Source organism: Rattus rattus, chromosome 3 (genome assembly GCF_011064425.1).
Source record: "Rattus rattus isolate New Zealand chromosome 3, Rrattus_CSIRO_v1, whole genome shotgun sequence".
Taxonomy (NCBI): domain Eukaryota; kingdom Metazoa; phylum Chordata; class Mammalia; order Rodentia; family Muridae; genus Rattus; species Rattus rattus.
In genome coordinates, this window is record NC_046156.1 from 71,555,618 (window position 1) to 71,574,764 (window position 19,147).

The window sequence follows — 19,147 nt, forward strand, 5'->3', positions numbered from 1 at the left end:
GTTGGTGGGATTGCAGACTGGTACAACCATTCTGGAAATCAGTCTGGAGGTTCCTCAGAAAATTGGACATTGAACTGCCTGAGGACCCAGCTATACCTCTCTTGAGCATATACCCAAAAGATGCCCCAACATATAACAAAGACACGTACTAGCAGCCTTATATATAATAGCCAGAAGCTGGAAAGAACCCAGATGCCCTTCAACAGAGGAATGGATACAGAAAATGTGGTACATCTACACAATGGATCAAAAACTCAGCTATCAAAAACAATGACTTTATGAAATTCATAGGCAAATGGATGGAACTGGAAAATATCATCTTGAGTGAGGTAACCCAATCACAGAAAAACACACATGGTATGCATTCATTGATAAGTGGCTATTATCCCAAATGCTTGAATTACCTAAATGCACAGAACACATGAAACTCAAGAAGGATGACCAAAATGCAAATGCTTCACTTCTTCTTTAAAAGGGGAACAAGAATACCCTTGGGAGGGAATAGGGAGGCAAAGTTTAGAACAGAGGCAGAAGGAACACCCATTCAGAGCCTGCTCCACATGTGGCCCATACATATACAGCCACCAAACTAGATAAGATGGATGAAGCAAAGAAGTGCAGGCCGACAGGAACCCAATTTAGATCTCTCCTGAGAGACACAGCCAGAATACAGCAAATACATAGGCGAATGCCAGCAGCAAACCACTGGACTAAGAATAGGATCCCCGTTGATGGAATCTTAGAAAGGACTGAAGAGCTTGAAGGGGCTTGAGACCCCATATGAACAACAATGCCAAGCAACCAGAGCTTCCAGGGACTAAGCCACTACCCAAAGACTATACATGGACTGACCCTGGGCTCCAACCTCATAGGGTAACAATGAATAGCCTAGTAAGAGCACCAGTGGAAGGGGAAGCCCTTGGTCCTGCCAAGACTGAACCCCCAGTGAACGTGATTGTTGGGGGAGGGTGGTAATGGCGGGAGGATGGGAATGGGGAGGGGTTAGGGGGATGTTGGCTCAGAAACCGGGAAGGGGAATAACAATCGAAATGTAAATAAGAAATACTCAAGGTAATAAAGATGGAAAAAAAATAAAGACTTGGCAATGATAGATCTAAAACTTACAAAAAAAGAAAAAGGATAGCTCTGTGATGTTGCCGTGCGTTCAAATGTGCCAACTGAGGTAATATGGGAATGGAAAACAATACAAGGGCACACTAAGTTCCCAGTCTTCAAATTAAGCAGCATGGAGAGAACATGTCAGTCTCTGCCTACCTGGAAGCAGAAAGGGCAAACATCCACACAGCCTTTGGATGTGCTTGGCTTTGCACTCCTTCAGACAACCATAAGTGCTGTAGGTGGTAAAGTTCCTCAACTTGATGTCAGGATTGCATTCTCCCCATGGGTACTCCTGGTGGACGGTCTGAAGGCAGAACAGGTGCTCTCTGGTTAGGGGTCTGACCTCTGTTAATCCACATACACTGTACACCTTTACTTACTTCAGAGTTCTTCCTTTAGTGTTCGAATACACTAAATTTACCCATTTGTGCACATTTCTATCTTGAAAGTCCCCAAAGGCCACTATCGATAGCAGCTTTTAAACATTTAAGTTAAACGTTAATGAAAACATCAGATAGGCCAACCATTCGAAACTTAATTCACTTAAGAACAACAACCATTTATGCAAATATTATGCCATGTATTACTCAGGTTACTCATGAATCATCCACCAATATGACAGAAATTGGTTCTTTACTGTGTAACTCTTATTTAACGTGCAGCAAGCCAGGTCCTTCTTTCCATTACTTCACTTAAACTTTCTAACTCTGGAAAAGAAAGGCAGTCCACACGCCAAGAGAATATGGAGTGGACACAAATTCAGAAAGTTAATTAGTGAATTTCCTGAGTAAAAGGCTGTCATGTGGAAGCCTGCCACAAGGGTTGGCTAGTCTTCACGGCTGCTTCTCTTCCAATTTAGTTTTTCAGCTGACTTCCCAGAGGAAGCATTCAATTCTAAAGCTTACTTTTCGTTCTGTTTTTAATAAAATCTGAAGTTACCTTGGATTTAATAGGTTTCTGTGGGTTTTTTTTTAAATAGGCTAACTTAGGTTGCACATAGAAATATACTGCCTTATACTACCTGGGAGCCTACAAATATAGGAAAGGAATTTGAAATGGAATGTTGGCCTGTCCAGCCACCGTTAAAAGCACAGGAGATAAGTGTCTCTCATAAGAAAGGTTAGTTGTGTGTTTAATGCATTTCCTCATCAGCTAATTCCCTCTGCCTCTACATCTCCCAAGTTCTTACCTTCAGTTGGCGGATGGTCACCCGTGCATGCATCCCCACAGGAGAAGACAAACCTAAGCCATCGAACTGGGGCTCCTTCTTCGGTGAGTGAATGACAAAGATGACCCCGGCATCAGCAAAACCAGGGACTGGGTTGTCAGTGAATTCCTCCTGAAGTGAACATAGATTTAGTTTTACCAATCCATACTGTACCCGACTTCCTAAAGTTAGTCACTTCATATTAGGCTTCAAATCTATTATGTGTGGAAGATGTGGAAATTCGGTCTCTAAAACGCCCCCTTCCAGGTTGGATCACACAGATTTCTGTTTCTGAGTGAGCATACAAACGCACTTGTGTCAGTTGCTTCTGACTGAATACTCATTGTTTTCCTCTGATGACCTCCCTTCCTCTGTCCTTCTCATCTCCCATGTGCCTTTCAGAAATTCCTACTTGCCTGTTTTCTGTTTTGCTATGAGTGCATTAGGGAACCACTGGACTCTGATTAAAGTCCAGACCTTATTTAAAATTCAAATGTGTTCTTCAACGATTATTAAAATCAACACTATTTCTTTAACAACATATCTAAAAAATTATGTATGTATTGAGTACACTATTGCTCTCTTCAGACACACCAGAAGAGGGAATCAGATCCCATTACAGATGGCTGTGAGCCACCATGTGGTTGCTGGGAATTGACTCAGGACCTCTGGAAGAGAGCAGTTGGTGCTTTTAACCACTGAGCCATCTCTCCAGCCCAACAACACCTTTTGTTTTTAAGTCTATAAATCTATATCAAGAAAAGATAAATTGCTAGTGATGCAGTAGTTTTGGGCTATAAGGAGAAGGTGGTGTGAACACACAAGGATCTGCAGTGAATCAGTCCACGGTTGTGCAATCGCCCCTGAGGAGCATGCGTTAGATTCCTGTGATTCAGAGGCCCATTTCTACTGGACATTTTAAAACCCTCTAAGAGGCATTGACAAGGTTGGTTTAGAGATACAGCTAGATGTCATTTGCTTATGGAACATTATATTACATCTGTAGGTCTCAGTTGTATCATACAATTATTTTGGATTATCTCCTAATAAAATTTTATAATTAATGTTTAAACTACCACTAGGGCTATTATCTAAATACTTTAAATATTGGTCAAATATTTGCTGAGTGCAGAGTTGTATTTGGGCATGAATATAATTATTTTGAGTGGGACACAGGAGGAAGTTGTAAATATATTAACAGAAGTTCTTTAAAAGCAGCCACACCTTTATTAATGTTTATGGGGATACAGTAATTTGCTATGATTCAAAATGAGGTGAACATTGCTCTCTGCCACTCATTGTTTGTCTTAGAATACTGAGTATATCAGCATAACAGAAATCATGACCTATAAAGCCTTGGTAGCACAGGACAGGGGTGGGAGCTAGTCATCTAGGACCTTTGCAATAATGCAACACAATTCTTAGATGTTGGGATTCCTGAATCCCAAGTCAAAAGTAACTTCCTAGGCCAGTTACAAAGAGCAATCACCAAGCAAAAGCAAACCATTGAACAATGAGGCTTAACTTAAATACACTCATGAACTATTCTTTCTGGGTATGTTTTTTTCTTTTCAGAAGAGAATTCTATGACTAATAAACTATACACAGAGTTGTTCCCAAAACACACTTCAACATTTCAATGTCTGGATGAAAATCCTACTGTGATTATGTTTTTAAAGTGTCATTAGCTATGGACATGGCATGATAGAACTTGCCATTTCTTTATTCTGCTGCATGAGCAGTGGAATTATGATAGTAGAAGCGAGACTGAAATGTAGAGCTTATGCCTGTATGATCTCCTTTCTGAAAATCTAAGACAACAGTAATTCACAATCCATGGGGCGTTCGAATCAATTGTCAAGGGGCAAGATAAACTCAACTGGTTGAAGTGATTTGACAGAGCAAAATAACTCTTTTTAAAAATGGAAACCTGTGCCCTGTCTTGTTGCTTTTACACGCAGACTAAGACGAAGCAATGTGGATACCTGATGGACATCAAGGAGCAGCTTCAAGCCTCTTCCAGACACGCTCACTTTGTTCTTGCTTTGGATATTCTCGCCGTAGTTGAAAGTGAAGCAATTCCCATATTCAGTAAAGACGTGTTTGAAATCCTCCAATATGAAAACAAACGAAATAGAGCACAATCAGTAGCGGCTTCTTCAATATCCCCAAATTCTAATTACTCTATCATTTGTTTATGCTTGCAAATATTTGCATGAGGGTGTCTATATCAGCAAGATTTGATAGTTTGGAAATTTGTGCATGTATCTATTTGATCAACAGTTTTCACTTGTATACTGAACATTTACGTCAACTTACATGTTATTTTAAGTGATACACTTTTACATATGATTAAGCTTTTTTTTTCCAATATAAGATGACTTGTTTCACGTTTTTATGAATGATTCACAGAAACATGTTGTTGTCCTTTGGCGAGTGGCTTCGGCACCCTCCTTTTGAGCAGTCTCTGCTCCCTCCGCATGTCCCCTGGGGAGCAGTCATATTTTGCTTCCAATTGACCGCTTTTGACAATCCTCTCCATTCTCAGAGATATGATTGTTATATAAGTTTGGATGATTTGCATCCCCCACCCCCTGCAGCTGGCTTAAGAACAGTGGTGAGACTTCCACTGAATTATCACCTGGATTCTGGAGTGCTAATGTGTCCCTGTGAGAAAAGTTTTGGTGGCTGAAGTTTTGGCTTTCTGTGTGAAGAGAACATACCAAAAGTAGACAGGCAAAGTTGGGAGATGAAAAGTGGGCTCGTGGGTATAGCATTTTCTAAAGCCAGTTCTGCTTTTAGATTACCCAGTTAATATATTTTACTTCACAGATTACTAGAATTGGGTTTCTGTATTAATGAATAGAAACTGAGAAGGAACCACGTTAGGTTAGGGTAGAGGTCAGGCCATCTCTGCTGCTTATTTTCATCCCTACCAAGTCTCTCTTGGGAATTTCTTTTATATATTTGGTATTATATCATTAAAGAATAAAGTTGATATTAATTTTGAATCTATCTCAGAGCACAGAGACATGGAGATATAGGAAATAGGAAGCCAGAATTCAGGCATGTTGTACTTTATCCTAGACTAATTGTGTCAGTAATTGAAACAGAATTTTAGATGTTACATGTTCATATGAAGCTCACTCAACATCTCGTGCATGTGACATGTAATTCTTAGTTGAAAGCTGGAAGGCTCATTTTCTGTGCATTCTCATAAGGAGGACTAACTTAGACACAGTGCACTGGCTGCTTAAGGTGGACAGAAATGGTTTCCTCAGTTATGCTGTTGAAGGATAAGGAAAAATTCAAAGTATTCTATTGTGCTATAGTGTTAAGCTGTTTTATTTTTGAAAAAACTATGGTTCAATAAAGGCTTCAAAACCTTTGTCATCTATCATTTTTTTCTAACCTGCCCTTCCCCTCCTCTGTGTGTGTGTGTGTGTGTGTGTGTGTGTGTGTGACTGTGTATAATTTACACATATGTGTGATGCCAAAGAACAACTCTAGTGCCCTGATTTGTCACTTTCTACCTTATGCCCTGTAGCTTCACTAGTATCCAGCCTAGATAAGATTCTAGTCTTTGCTCTCCACAGTATGAAGTTATAGGCATGCACACAGACCACCAGATATTTTTGTAAGGGTGCTTGATCTGAATTCATATCACCATGCCTGTGCAGAAAGTAATGCTCTTAACCCTCAGACATCTCTCCAGCCCCTTATATATAACGTATTGAAAGAAGAAATGTATCTCACATGGGTGCCACATTTCCTGATATTACAAAGCAGGAGTTCGCAGAGCTAATGAAATGTACTTACATAAACTTAGGTTGATTTCTCAATGGATTAGTTTCATTTGAGCAGAAAACAGAACAAAGGAATAGTCTACAGTTTTGACTATATTTGGGGAAATGTTCAACCATTACCTTTGGATCGCATGTTTTTCCAAAGAACTCACAGTGCACCAAAGTGTCGTGATTGAGATAAAAACCATTGTTCTTGACAAACTCTGTAATGCTGAAGTTTCGGTGACTTGCAACAAAATCTAAGGCCTCTGGAGAGCCAGTGTTGTTGCCACTGATTTCCTGAAGGCGGAGGACTTTGGAGACTATGTCCCATAAGAAGAAAATGATGCCAAATCTGGATACTGCTTCTGTTTGGAATCTAGTAGTAGGGATGAAGGCATTGGTTACATTGATAAAACGTAATTTTTCTAGAAAACAGAAACAAGGCAAAACTACATCAATAAAGGGGTATATTTGTTAAGCAATTTCCACTGTGCATTGCTTTTAGATTTTTATTTGCATGCCTTATTCCTTGCATTCCTCAAAATGACGGTAATGATTTCATATTTTGATCTTATAAACCCTAACGTGAGCAGCTTTCCTCTGTTCTCTTTGACTGGCAGCACAGAGTGGAATGAGTGGTCCATTCTTGGTAGGGTTCCATGCCATGCAGTACATAGTTCGCATGTCATTCTCGAATCTTCTAATATTCTAGACTTTGTCAATTATTTATTCATAAATCTATTAAATTTGTTTTAACTGATCTATAAATGCAGAAATTAGATATTCATTAGGAGAATAAGTTATGAATGTACTATATAGTGTTCATGCAAGGTGAGCATACCTGGGTTACATGGCTTAGCATAATGCTCTCCAAACCTATCCTTGGTATAGACAGAAGGTTTTCGACTTTAATGTTTAATATACAAGGACACACATTGTGCACATGCATTACAGCTTCGTCACCCATTCATCAGCTGATGGCCTTTTGGGTCATTCCTGTGTGTTGATCACTAAATGGTGCTGTGGTCATTGCTGGCATATACATACCTGCATGTGAATATTAACTTCGTGTTCTTTAAATAAGTAGCCAGTAGTTGGCTTTCTGGATAATGAGAAGTTCGACATTTTGTTTATTGAGCAAGTGCAGTCCTGCTTTCACGTAGTTGTAAGAATTTAACTTCCAACAGAGTATAAATGTATAAAGTTTACCCTTCTCCCACACCCTCACAGGTAATTGTTAGGAGCTGTATTTTTACATATAGGCTTTTGCATAGAGGGAGTTGATAGCTCATGGCGGTCCTGATCTAGATTTTACTTTCATTTATTTTTTCTTTTCAAAGGTGAGTTGTTTATTTACTTAATAGCTTCTGTTGAGCAACTTACGAAATGATTATCAGAAAGTCCCACTGAACATGATTAAACCTTTTTATATATTTTCCAAGTTTTTATATCTATAGATATTATCCTGGTGGTCGTAATAATTATGCTATATTCTCATTTAAGTTTTAGTCTATTTTCATTGCATTTATGTACTTATTTATTAAATGTAAACTTTTGAGAAGTTTATGCATTTGTTATCTCCATGCATCACTCCCTCTCTATCCTCTCCCCTTCCTGTGTCTACCTCCCAAATTTACAACTGATTCTTTAATTATTACTGCCGTGTGTGTAACCTACTGAATCCACTCAGCTTTCTTTATATAAATTATTTTTTTTGTTTTAAATGTATTGTTCTAGTAAAAGCCACATTCAATCTTTCCCCCAATGAGTGCGGAACAGATGTGAAACAAACAAGCGAAACCCCTAAGCCAATATCATGTGACAATTCCAATCATGCCAAAAAGTACAGTGGTTTTCATGGTCCACATCTAGTAGACTCGTATGTCTTACTCCAGCATCTCTGGTCCTCTTGTGGCCAGCTCCATCCTGACTTTGCAAGCATCTGACTTCTCACTCTGAGACACTCTGGACATTCATTATTACACGATGCATCACATCCTCCCTTATCTTGGTCAAAAGAATTTCTTGAAACTCTTTTTCAGGAGTTCGTAAGTGACTTTCGTGAGAAGCACAACTTTCACCCTGAATCAATGGGCACTGTGCAGCCTTTGATGCCCTATAAAGACTGTGAGGACTCACTTCTACTGTCATTTTCAAATTAAATGAATTAGTCCTCCAAAATTTGAAATTAGCCTTACTGTGTGTCTCATAAATGCAATGAATAAAATTATTAAGGAAGCCTTCCATTTAAAATATTCTCTTAAACTATATTTGTTACACTAATGAAGTTTGAGATTACAACTGGTATTTTACCATATTAAATTATGTAAATAAAACCTAGTAGTATTAGAAATAGAGAAATAAAGTTCATCTAAGATGCAATGTCATGAACTGAGTTTATTTTTAACTTTAATACACACTGTAAAATATTAGTCTTTAAAGAAGTTGTTAGTGACTAGGGGTATAGGAGAAAGGTAGCGTTCTTGTCTCCCATCCACAGAACTACACTCAGAACATTAAACTTCAAGACAAAACTTGCTTCTTGTTTCAACAATGTTTGTATTAATTATTTTATGAAACATATTCATGCAAAATCATACATATATAGTATCTATTGAGCCTAGTATATGAATAATATATACTAAAATGCAACAGAATACAATAATAAACTAACTAATACCCAGAAAGCAATTCCTAAATATATTCTTATACACACTAGTGGCTCTAAACTCACTTCCTAAAATAATATGACCAAAATTAACACTTTTCGATTGATTCCTGAATTAATGTCTGGTTTAGTCTTAGTTGAGTCCTGCCAAAGTATCTAAGCAACCATTAACAAGAATTGGGTACTTTGCAGATAATTTTAAAGAAAAGAGATCTGTAAAAGAATAACTTTTGGATTCCCCTTTGAGCAGGTTGTAACATCATACTGGTCCTTTCATTAACTGACAAAATTTTTAACACAATTGATCAAAAATTCCAAAGTCTGCATGCACACACACACACACACACACACACACACCTGCACACACATGCACACATAAACATACACAGGCACACACATGCAGACATGAACACACATGCAAACACACACACATGCACACACATGCACACATAAACACACACGGGCACATACACATAGTCACATATGCACATACAACCTACACATACATACACACATGAACATACATGCAAACACACACACATGCACATGCACACATAAACATACCCATGCACTCACAGGCACATACACATACATACACATGCACATGCACACATGAACACACACACATACAGACATACATACATATACACACATGTGCACATACCTTTACACAGATTTGGGGAACATAAATAAGTACAATGACTAAAAAGACAAAGAACTTGAACCATGAATGGTTAACCACTCTTATCCATAAGGCACTATCTCTAATATTAGTAGAAGGAAAAAACTAGATGCTTTTGGCAAAATGTAATAGAAATATGTGATGAATAATATAATGATGATATTTGGCAGGAATTTGATATGATATAGAGCTGTTAATAATTTATTAATGTGGCTCCAAATTAAAATTCCATGAATAATTGTTCATTTTCCTGAATCTATTAGACAACTTAATTTTTATGACTTTGTGCCAAATATACCTTTATGAGATTAGCTCTTCTGTCCGTATACTGCTTTATGTAAAGGAACTTTTCCCAAATTTAAATTAATGGATATTTTTACTAATTTATAAGTGAAGTAGATTTACAACTCCAGCAAGCATCAACTAGGTTTAATATATGAAAACTATATTGAATGTGAAAATGACTATAGCAGACACTAATGCACTAAGAGACTGATGCTGATGAGGTCATTGACAACTTTGCATCACTGTTTAAATAGAAATACACTGTTACTATTAAATACTGCAATTGATAAGAATGTAGTCCTTTTCTAAAAATATAATAATAATAGTATTACTGCTTTTTCCTTAAATTTATGTTTTTTCCTTTTTTGTGTTCAGCATTTTTACACACTCATAATTTTCTGTTTTATAACTTGGCTATTAGTCAAAAGAACTGTCAGTTATGTCAAAATAGGGACAGCCTGTGTTTTGCATTCTATTCCACAGACACATACCTGGTCCCCAAGGACTTAATAAAAAATTTTGAACATTTTGTAGATATCATAAATCTCTGAGAAGTATTTTCTCATATCAGCTGTCAATCTCCTACAGATAAGCAGTTAACACACAAGAGCATTGGAAGCATAGCCTCTGACACCTCTCTTCCACCTGACACAAAGGCATCAGAGATATCAAGGAATCCCCAGCTTCAAAGTTTCACGCATCTAAAACATAACCTTTGTCACATGGACTTTGCTGTAGATAACACCGTGTCACCTCAAATTTCCCAGGACACATGGGGAGCACTGGCTTGGAGGTGAGGCATAGAAAGCTTTGGTTTTCTTGCCAAAAAAACTACCAGGAGGGCAATCTTTGTCATGCCGAGACGAAAAAAAAAAGGGGGGGTGAAAATGGGGAAACTTGTCTAAGTCATGTGGAGCTTCACGGTTGTTGACATTCATTTCAGAATGAAAATATTCCTGACGGATCACATCTTCTTCCTGTATTTCCTTCAGAAAAATAGTTTACTTGTTCAGTTTCTAAAAACATTTTTGCTCACTCGTTACAGTTGAGTCCCTGGAAAGAGTTGACTGTGGATCCCCTCACACGGTCCTTCCGTGTATCAGCCTCCTTCAATCAAGTGTACCTGCAAGCAAGCCTTGCCTTTGTCAGCATGCGTGCCATTTGACACTGTGAGGCACAGAATACTGAAGATCTTTTCTCTTGTGAGAAGGTTGACTTATCATTATCTTCTCACATGTTAATGCATAAATTAAAGCTTTGAAGGATTAGAGTCACACAAACTTCCTAGAACATGTACAGTGTGTCAAATACTAGTTCTAGAATTACTGTAGAAGCAAAGCAAACTGCATTACTTGAACTGATGTCACATGAAATACATAAAAATGGATGAATATATTATAGATAGATAGATAGATAGATAGATAGATAGAGCTATGCCTTTCTCTCCACACACATATGCTGTGTGTGTGTGTATGTGTGTGTGAGTGTGTGTGTGTGTGTGTGTGTGTGTGTGTGTGTATTCACAGGATGAAGGGATCTGCCCATTGTTATCTGTCATAATAACCTATGAGTCTTAAAGAGCACCTCCATCCTGCAAAACCCCTACATAAGATCTTTCAAGCCTCATGATGGACAGTATCAAGGCTTTGTTGTGAACACCTTGTGGGAGGAAAATGTCCTTCTCACTGCTGGCCTGGTACAGTGACTAAAACTTTCTACAGTGGACTGCAGCCCAGAGCTTTAGAGTAGCAGAGAGAACTCTGCTGAGTGTAATGTTCTTCAGAGATCAGGGCCCTAAGGCACGTGAGCATAATACACAGCCTTTGGTCTATAGCTGGTTTGCCTCTACCTAGGCAGACATCTCATCACATAAACAACCAAACCTCGGATCTTCATGTGCTGTGCATTAGCTCCCTTGTTAGTTCTTCCCCATCTCCTCTATTCTACGTAGAAAGCCTGGGTTTATAGCTATATTGGGTTTAATAATTATTCACTTACTTATGGATACTCTTTATCATTTGCATGCTTAAGTTCAGGAAACCAGATTATTGAATGTCTACTTAACCCTGGAGCTTAGTACTTACCTAGCACATTGCTGCACAAGGGAAGGAGGGAAAGGGAAATGAATGGATGAATGAAAAAATTAGCAAGCTCCTCTATTTTCTTATCTTTGTATTTTAAGTTCGAATTAAGGATGCTAGTGCTTTAAATACTTCATCAGAAAACCTTACATTAACCATCCAAGTAAATTTATACTTTAATTCATTTTTAAAAATCATTATTTAAACAATAAACTTGAGCATACCTGTTCAAGTTACAGAATGTCACAGCTGGAAACTCAATTTTCTCCACATACTGAACTTCTATAGATGTTGTCGTTGGCCACATGAAATAATTGACCAAGCGACTGTAGATTTGCCACACCAAGAGTGAGACAGAGCCCAGGACCACAGACAGCCAGATCACCTTTCGAACCTTGTTCTGGTTCTGGGCAATATTATGTATCCCATGAAAGGAAGTGGAGATGGCAAAGTCATGATCGAACTTCTTCCGGTCAGTTGGAGATGGCAGTGGTCTCTTTGAGAGGTAACGTCTTATCTTTCCTAAGAGTCCTAATGTCCACAAAATAGAAAAATCAAAAACAAAAGACAAGAACCAACAACCAACAACAACATCAAACCAAGTGCATGAGTTAGAAAAACTTAAAGCTATTCATAAAACCTACAAGTCAAAAGTGACTAAACAGATTACCTTTCTGATAGGCAACTCTTAAACGGCCCAGAATCACTTTGAATTAGATGGTTTATTCAGAAATCGGTAAAAGCACCAACTAGGTGACTATACTGCTAATAAGCTAATGCCATCCAGAAGCAGCTCTGGTGAGGAAAGAAACATTTGTAGGAGGAGCAAAGTGGTGTGTTGTTAAGTCCAACTTTGAATGAGTTGTTCATGACAACTCATAACTTTTAAAAATAGTCCTAGCTTTTAATAAGTCTTTCTCCCCAAGGAACTACAAAAGCCCCTTGAATTGGGTTAGGCTTTGTTCCCCAAGAGTCCTAAGTGCAATCTCAAGTTCCACAGTTCCATAGCTAATTATTGATATTGGTTGGTAAAGGCCAGTGAGAGTTTCACTAAAATATATTTGATAATATAAAAAATAGTCATGCAGGATTTCCCTTAGGTTAATCCAGTGCAGGGGAATATGGGTAGGGGGTGCCAATAAGGGGGATGTATAGGGGGAATACCCGTATAGGGGAGGGGGAGGGGGAGGGGGAGGGGAGGGAATGGGGGCTTATGGACAGGAAACCGGAAAGGGGAATAACGTTTGAAATGTAAGTAAAGAAACATATCTAATAAAAAAAGAAAAATAATAATATTCTTTTGACTCGGTGATCGAAGATGCAAAGCCTCCCCGTCAAGTTAACGGGATGAGATTCATCTGTAATTGGAGGCTTCAACTTCTAGTCTAAGTCTCCGCTCCCATAACCTAGGCAACTTCAGCCACCTTTGCACTCTCCTTCTGCTTCTTGTATTAATGGACAGCAATAGCATCTGCCTTATAGCTTGTCATGTTAAATAGCATAATGCTTGGAGAGAATTCAGTGCGTAATATAAACCACTAGAACATTATTAAATGTTTTTACTTTTCTTATAGTGATAGAGCAAATTTTTAAACATTCATGGGTTTAAGGAATGATTTACTGCTCCTGCTTACAAATGAGTTCTTGGACAAGCAAGATGGCTAGATGGCTGTCTCTTACTGGGTAAGCTGGTAACTATGCCAGTTTGATGTCCTGAGTCATGTCTTTGAAACCCAGGTAAAGGAGGAAGAAGAGAACCACTTACGTAGATTTGTCCTCTGAGCTCCATACATGTGCAGTGGCTCCTAGGCAGCCAGCACATATCTTACACACACACACACACACACACACACACACACACAATACTAATAAAAACAACAACAAAAATCTCAGAAACAAAAGAAAGAAGTGAGACTGTAAAAACCCATACTGTCTTACAATAACGTTATTTAAAATTTTAAATCCTTGTTTCAATTCAATAAATATCATTTTTATCAACTATGTAGTATTAACATTCTTCCAAAAAGCTGTAATCTTTTCTTATCATTAAGCTAGTTTTTAATACCTTGCTAGTCTCTCATCAATACATTGTTTTTTTTTTCCAGTTTGGAATAACATGATATAAATTGCATTTATCAACATTTTCTAAAGTTTCCCACTTCATGCAATAGGCATGAGCACTCACAAATAATGTTGTTACACTGTTCAAGATAATACAAACTATGTTGTCATGTTTGTATCAATCTCATTGTCTGGAATTGTACTGTCATCTATAACATCATTACATAATGTTTCTTTTAACATCATGTTAATCAACACATATTTTTTTAAAAATTGACAGTTTCAGATAAAATCAGAAGGCTGAGAAAAATATTACTTATCAAAATAATCTTAACTGTGATCTATTCTTACGACTCAATCATTGATTAGAAGCATTTGCGAAGACTTTGCCCTGATTAAAGAAACAGCTCAGTCCCTAGGAAACTCTCACTTTTCCTACTGAAGGAACATGGGCTATGAGTGAGGAAAAGTAATCCAGGAACAAGTCCCTGGCCAATCACAGTATACAGCTGGCTGCAAACACTACTCAAATAATACATTTCAGGTTTACCTTCAAATGTCATCTCTTTTAATAAGATATAAACATTGACAGGTGTGTTAACTTTACGAAAACATTTCTTACTAGTTGTTAGGGACATTTTTCTTCTAATGAGTATTCCAGATAAATAGAGAACCTACAGGGTGATATAGTCCTGTCAGGAAGCTCAGAACAGGCAGTGCAGACCCACCAATCCACACAGCTGAGGCTTTGAACTTCCCTCACAAAAGTATATTTCACCTGGCGAATATAAGAAAAGTCTTATCATGCAGGTCGGTCATTACAGAAACACTTTAGGAACACCAGACAAGCGTGCTGTCTGGAAACAAAGAAACAGCAAAAGTCAATTGTAATATATAGTAATATTTTTGTAGCATTTTGAGTCCTCGTAAGTTGCTCTTTTGCTACTAAAACTGCATTATTCCTTTTAAAACTCATAGTTGTTACTGTGAACATAACACTGAGAATCCAGCTCCCCAAGGATAAAACCTACCCCTGCTCTCTGCTTAGGCTGGTCTTTAGGAATGGCGGGTGTTGCCGTTCAAGGATCTCCTACCTTTCTCGGCCGGCCCTTTTGATTTCTCAGTATGTTCCATGTTTTGCTCTCAGTGATGCCAAGTCCTCTGGGTGCATCCAATTTTTTTCAATAACAATATCCATTTTGCGCCTTTTATATAAAATACAGCAATTAAGGTTGTAAAATGTGGGGGCAATTTAAATATTTGTGTTGCTATGTTAAGCCTCATGAAGCACTTAATCTGTAAATCAAAAAACACTGACAGAATCGGCTATGGGCATTTATAGATTGGCAAGAGTCCATTATAGATTAAAACCCAGAAAGCATCGTTGGAAACCCATTTTCTGAACAAAAAAGATTATTTAACAGTGACCTCTGATCATACCAGTGGATGCCCTTTCTTAACATTTTTACTTAAGACCCAGCTTTATACAAATCAAATTGTGATTGTGTATGTATGTACATACATACACACACACACACACACACACACACACACACACACACACACACACACACACGGGAGGGAGTGAAGTATCTTTGTTTTGAAGTTTCTTGAAATTTCTTACATAAAAGAGATACAACTGTAACAGAGTGACCAGTGGATATAGGAAAAATAATAAAATTACAAAAGGAAAGATACCTAGTAAAGAGGAAATGCTAATTAAAATAGTATAAATTTGCCAATTCACGAAGGCCAGCCTTTTCATAGTAACACCTTTGAGAACTTAGCATTAATTTTATTAATAAACACTGGTATGCATCCGCGTGTATAAATGCTGCCATCTGTTGACCAAGCACAGTAATTACATGTGTCTCGGCTAGAGCCTGATAGCTTTGTCATGGTAATATTTCGCAAGCATTTGTTCCCTTCAACATTGGACATCTATTGGGAAACCCCAATACCGTAAGTTGAAACTGGGTTTACATAGTTTGGGTTTGTCAGGAAGTCTCTTGCTTACCCTCCCCCTTATGACTGAATTAAATCTGAATTTTAATTGGTTTGTATAGTTATGACCCCCTCTCCATTTTCCCTCACTTTCTTGTTTGGAATCAAGACCAAGGATTCCCCTCACAGATACGCCTTGTTCTTTTGTAAACCTGGCCTTTTCACTTTCTAAGATACCCAATTAAAGTTAAAGACGGATGCTCACACTTCCCTTCTCTGATGGTGACGGTGGCTGGAGTGAGGGTATGTGACAGAAGATAGACTTGTAAACCTGCCCCACCCCACTTCGCAGTAAACACAAAGAAAGCGACAGAATCACCCAACAAAGCCAATCCCGTGGACACTGAGAGAACTCCGAGCCATCATTATCTCCCTCCCTGCACTTGTTTCGCCAACAGCAAACAATGCCTTATTAATCCTGACAAACAATAAAAGATTAAATCAAACATGCTGGACAGAAAAGTAGACAGCAAACCCAGCTGACCTTTCACTTAGATTCGGGGCAGGAGCGCTCCTCGGAATCAATGAACACTGTCTGGAGGACTGTATTTACTCTGGCCGAGTCCCAATTCCAAAGATACAGTTCACGTTAGCTCTTTAGCTATCGAAGGATAATTTTTTTAACTATACTTTTGAAATGTTCACATCTTTTTCATAAAAAGTTTAGTGCTGTTGAGCTGGCATAGCCAGCACAATCTTTGGCCGTTACTCTCTCTTGTTATCAGCGTGGTGCTGGGATCCAAGCTTCTGCTCAAACTTGTTCCACTACCAAGCCAGGCATTCAGTCATTTGGCTCCTACTTTGCAATTTTGATTTGAAGCAAAAATTTATGTTTTATTTTCCTTTCCTCCCCTTCTCCTCCTCCTCCTTTTTCTCCTAACTCCCTCTCCTTGTCCTACTCTTTCCCTGCTTTCCTCTTTCCTTTTTATATTCAGAACATGTATTTTTTTTATTTTACCTAAAATAGATGTTTGGTTTGTTCTTAGTAACTTTGGAAATAAATTATCACCTTACCATGTGCTTCAGAGAGTAAGTAATTTAATAGTGTATTTATCGATTTGGATCTGAAGTGCAATAAAATTAAAACTGTCAGAACTAAGTTCTTATAGACCGCAAGAAGAGGTGATGTTTTTATTACAACATTCTTTACATAAAGACAATTTTAAATTAAGATGACTAATTTATTTTCTTTTAAAAGCCTAAATTTCATGTTGTTAACAGAGGTTCTTTGAGTAGTTTGTTTTATATATATATCGATATATCTATCTATCTCTATATATATGTATATAGATGCTAGTTGCTATTCTTGAAATGTCAGTCAGACTGATTACTTTTCTTTTATTGATTAGGAATTTGATAGATACATATACTAATTTTTGGTTAGATCTATTCTCCAGTTCTTCAGTTCCAAATTTCCCTATCTTCCCCTCACCATTTTTTCCATTCAACTTACGTATACTTTTCTAAACCCAGCAAGTCCCCTTAGCGCTGTCTGTCTATGCAAGGTGTAGGGATGTCCATCAGAGACTGCATCCCTGAAGAGAACTGATGGACCTTCATCCAGGAGCCACCGGTTGCTAAGCGTTTCTTAGCTGGGGAGCATGTGACCTGCCTGAAGCCCCGCCCACATCTATATTGGGATTGGGCCGGGCTTGATCTTTCTTAGGCCTTGTTCATGTACACTTAGATGCCAGAAACAACATGTATATATTCAGTTTTATTTTTATAGGACACAAGTAATAAGAAATTAGTCAATATGCATACCAATATCTAATTAAAACAAATTCACATATCTGAAGTGAAATTGTAGAGAGTGACCTTAGTATTCAAAATCAGCCCTTGTGTTCTGGCTCGAGCCTCGGTTATTTGACAGAGAAGGCAGCTCAGGAACAGGGGCCGACAATGAAAGGTCTATGAGGCTGGACCCTGTTTAGTTTACTATCTACTATACTCATTAGAGAAATAGATAGCAGTAGGAAACAATCTGCAAACCCTTGATGGATGACTAAGAGTCCTCCTTGGACTCTTTTCATTTTTATACCAGAAGAAAATTCTTGTGATATTTCCAACATTTTAGTTTGAAATATGAAAGTTATAGTAAACTGGCTTCTTACAGGAGTGGAATACAGGAACACACGGGTTAGAACACATCCAGTTTGAGGCTCTTCCTGTCAAGCAAGACAAGGTGCATTTACCAGGAAAAAGCAGGTAGTTAACAAAGAAGAAAGATTTGAATAAGTTTTCAATAAGCACTCTCACTGTCCTTCTGAATGAAACAGCCTCAAAGATTAATAACAGCAGGATTGCAGCCTTCATTCAAGAGGCATGGAGGAAAATCCAAGAAAGTAAACTGCTCCTTGTCAGCAAATATGAATCTCGATGCCAGCACTTGCCTGAGGGTGGCGCTAGGGCTGACCGGTCTCAGAAAAAAACGTTCACACACCCCGACCCAGGTCCCTATTATGGTGTCCTCTTTCTGTCTCACCTAATGTCCCGGTTTAAGGTCCCCATAGGCCACTGGCTCTTGTGAAGGGCCTCCCATATATTGTTTTTCATAGTTTGGAATCTCCAGCTTTCTCATGTTTTCTTTTAAGGAATCATCTATAAAGATGAAGGAGAAACTAGAACCGAAGATCAATTACCCTGTGCTGATTTATAATGAATGTTGTACGAGTCTTCCAGGAATAAGGAACAAATTTATATAAGCACATATATCTGCATCAGCTTCAGAATTCAAGCGAAAGGAAACTAAGCCTGAAACACTCACTACCTCTGAGAACAACAGCTAGAGAAGTGGGACATGCTGAGCGACTTCTTCTGGAAGGAGTTAAAAGCCTCAGAGCCTGCCCCATTTTCTATCCTTCTAACCCACAGTTGCTTCTCCCCTTTTTTTCTTTTTTCTTTTTTTCTTTCTCTTTTTCTTTATTAACTTGAGTATTTCTTATTTACATTTCGATTGTTATTCCCTTCCAGTTTCCGGACCAACATCCTTACCCCCCCCCCTTTCTTAGCTTGCTGCAAATTCCTCTTATCGGGTCAGCATTCAGACCTATGAAAGCCAGACTCACTTGCAGTCACTTCTGTGAGTTTCATAAATGCAGACCGTCAAACTGCTTGAAAAGACTTCACTTTGCACTTTGGTATGTACAGTGCAATATAAAAACAACGTCTCGGCATCTGAGCCATTCTCTCTTCTGTATCTCAAAGGGATTTAACCATTGTCATGGTCTGCTCCTTAAATACTTTGAGTTC

General features: G+C 38.2%; 1 protein-coding gene across 1 annotated transcript in view; it reads right to left on the bottom strand.

The window, feature by feature from the left end:
• The window catches only part of Asic5 (acid sensing ion channel subunit family member 5), a 28,504-nt gene extending 12,112 nt beyond the window's left edge, over positions 1–16,392 (bottom strand). The window contains exons 1-7 of the mRNA XM_032896723.1: positions 16,380–16,392; positions 14,986–15,096; positions 12,055–12,361; positions 6,253–6,490; positions 4,312–4,437; positions 2,309–2,458; positions 1,276–1,423 (exon numbers count right to left, since the gene is read on the bottom strand). Of these exons, the coding sequence (XP_032752614.1) occupies positions 1,276–1,423; positions 2,309–2,458; positions 4,312–4,437; positions 6,253–6,490; positions 12,055–12,361; positions 14,986–15,025 (1,009 nt within the window). The 5' untranslated portion in view covers positions 15,026–15,096; positions 16,380–16,392. The remainder of the gene's footprint in view (positions 1–1,275; positions 1,424–2,308; positions 2,459–4,311; positions 4,438–6,252; positions 6,491–12,054; positions 12,362–14,985; positions 15,097–16,379) is intronic.
• Positions 16,393–19,147: the final 2,755 nt, after the last annotated feature.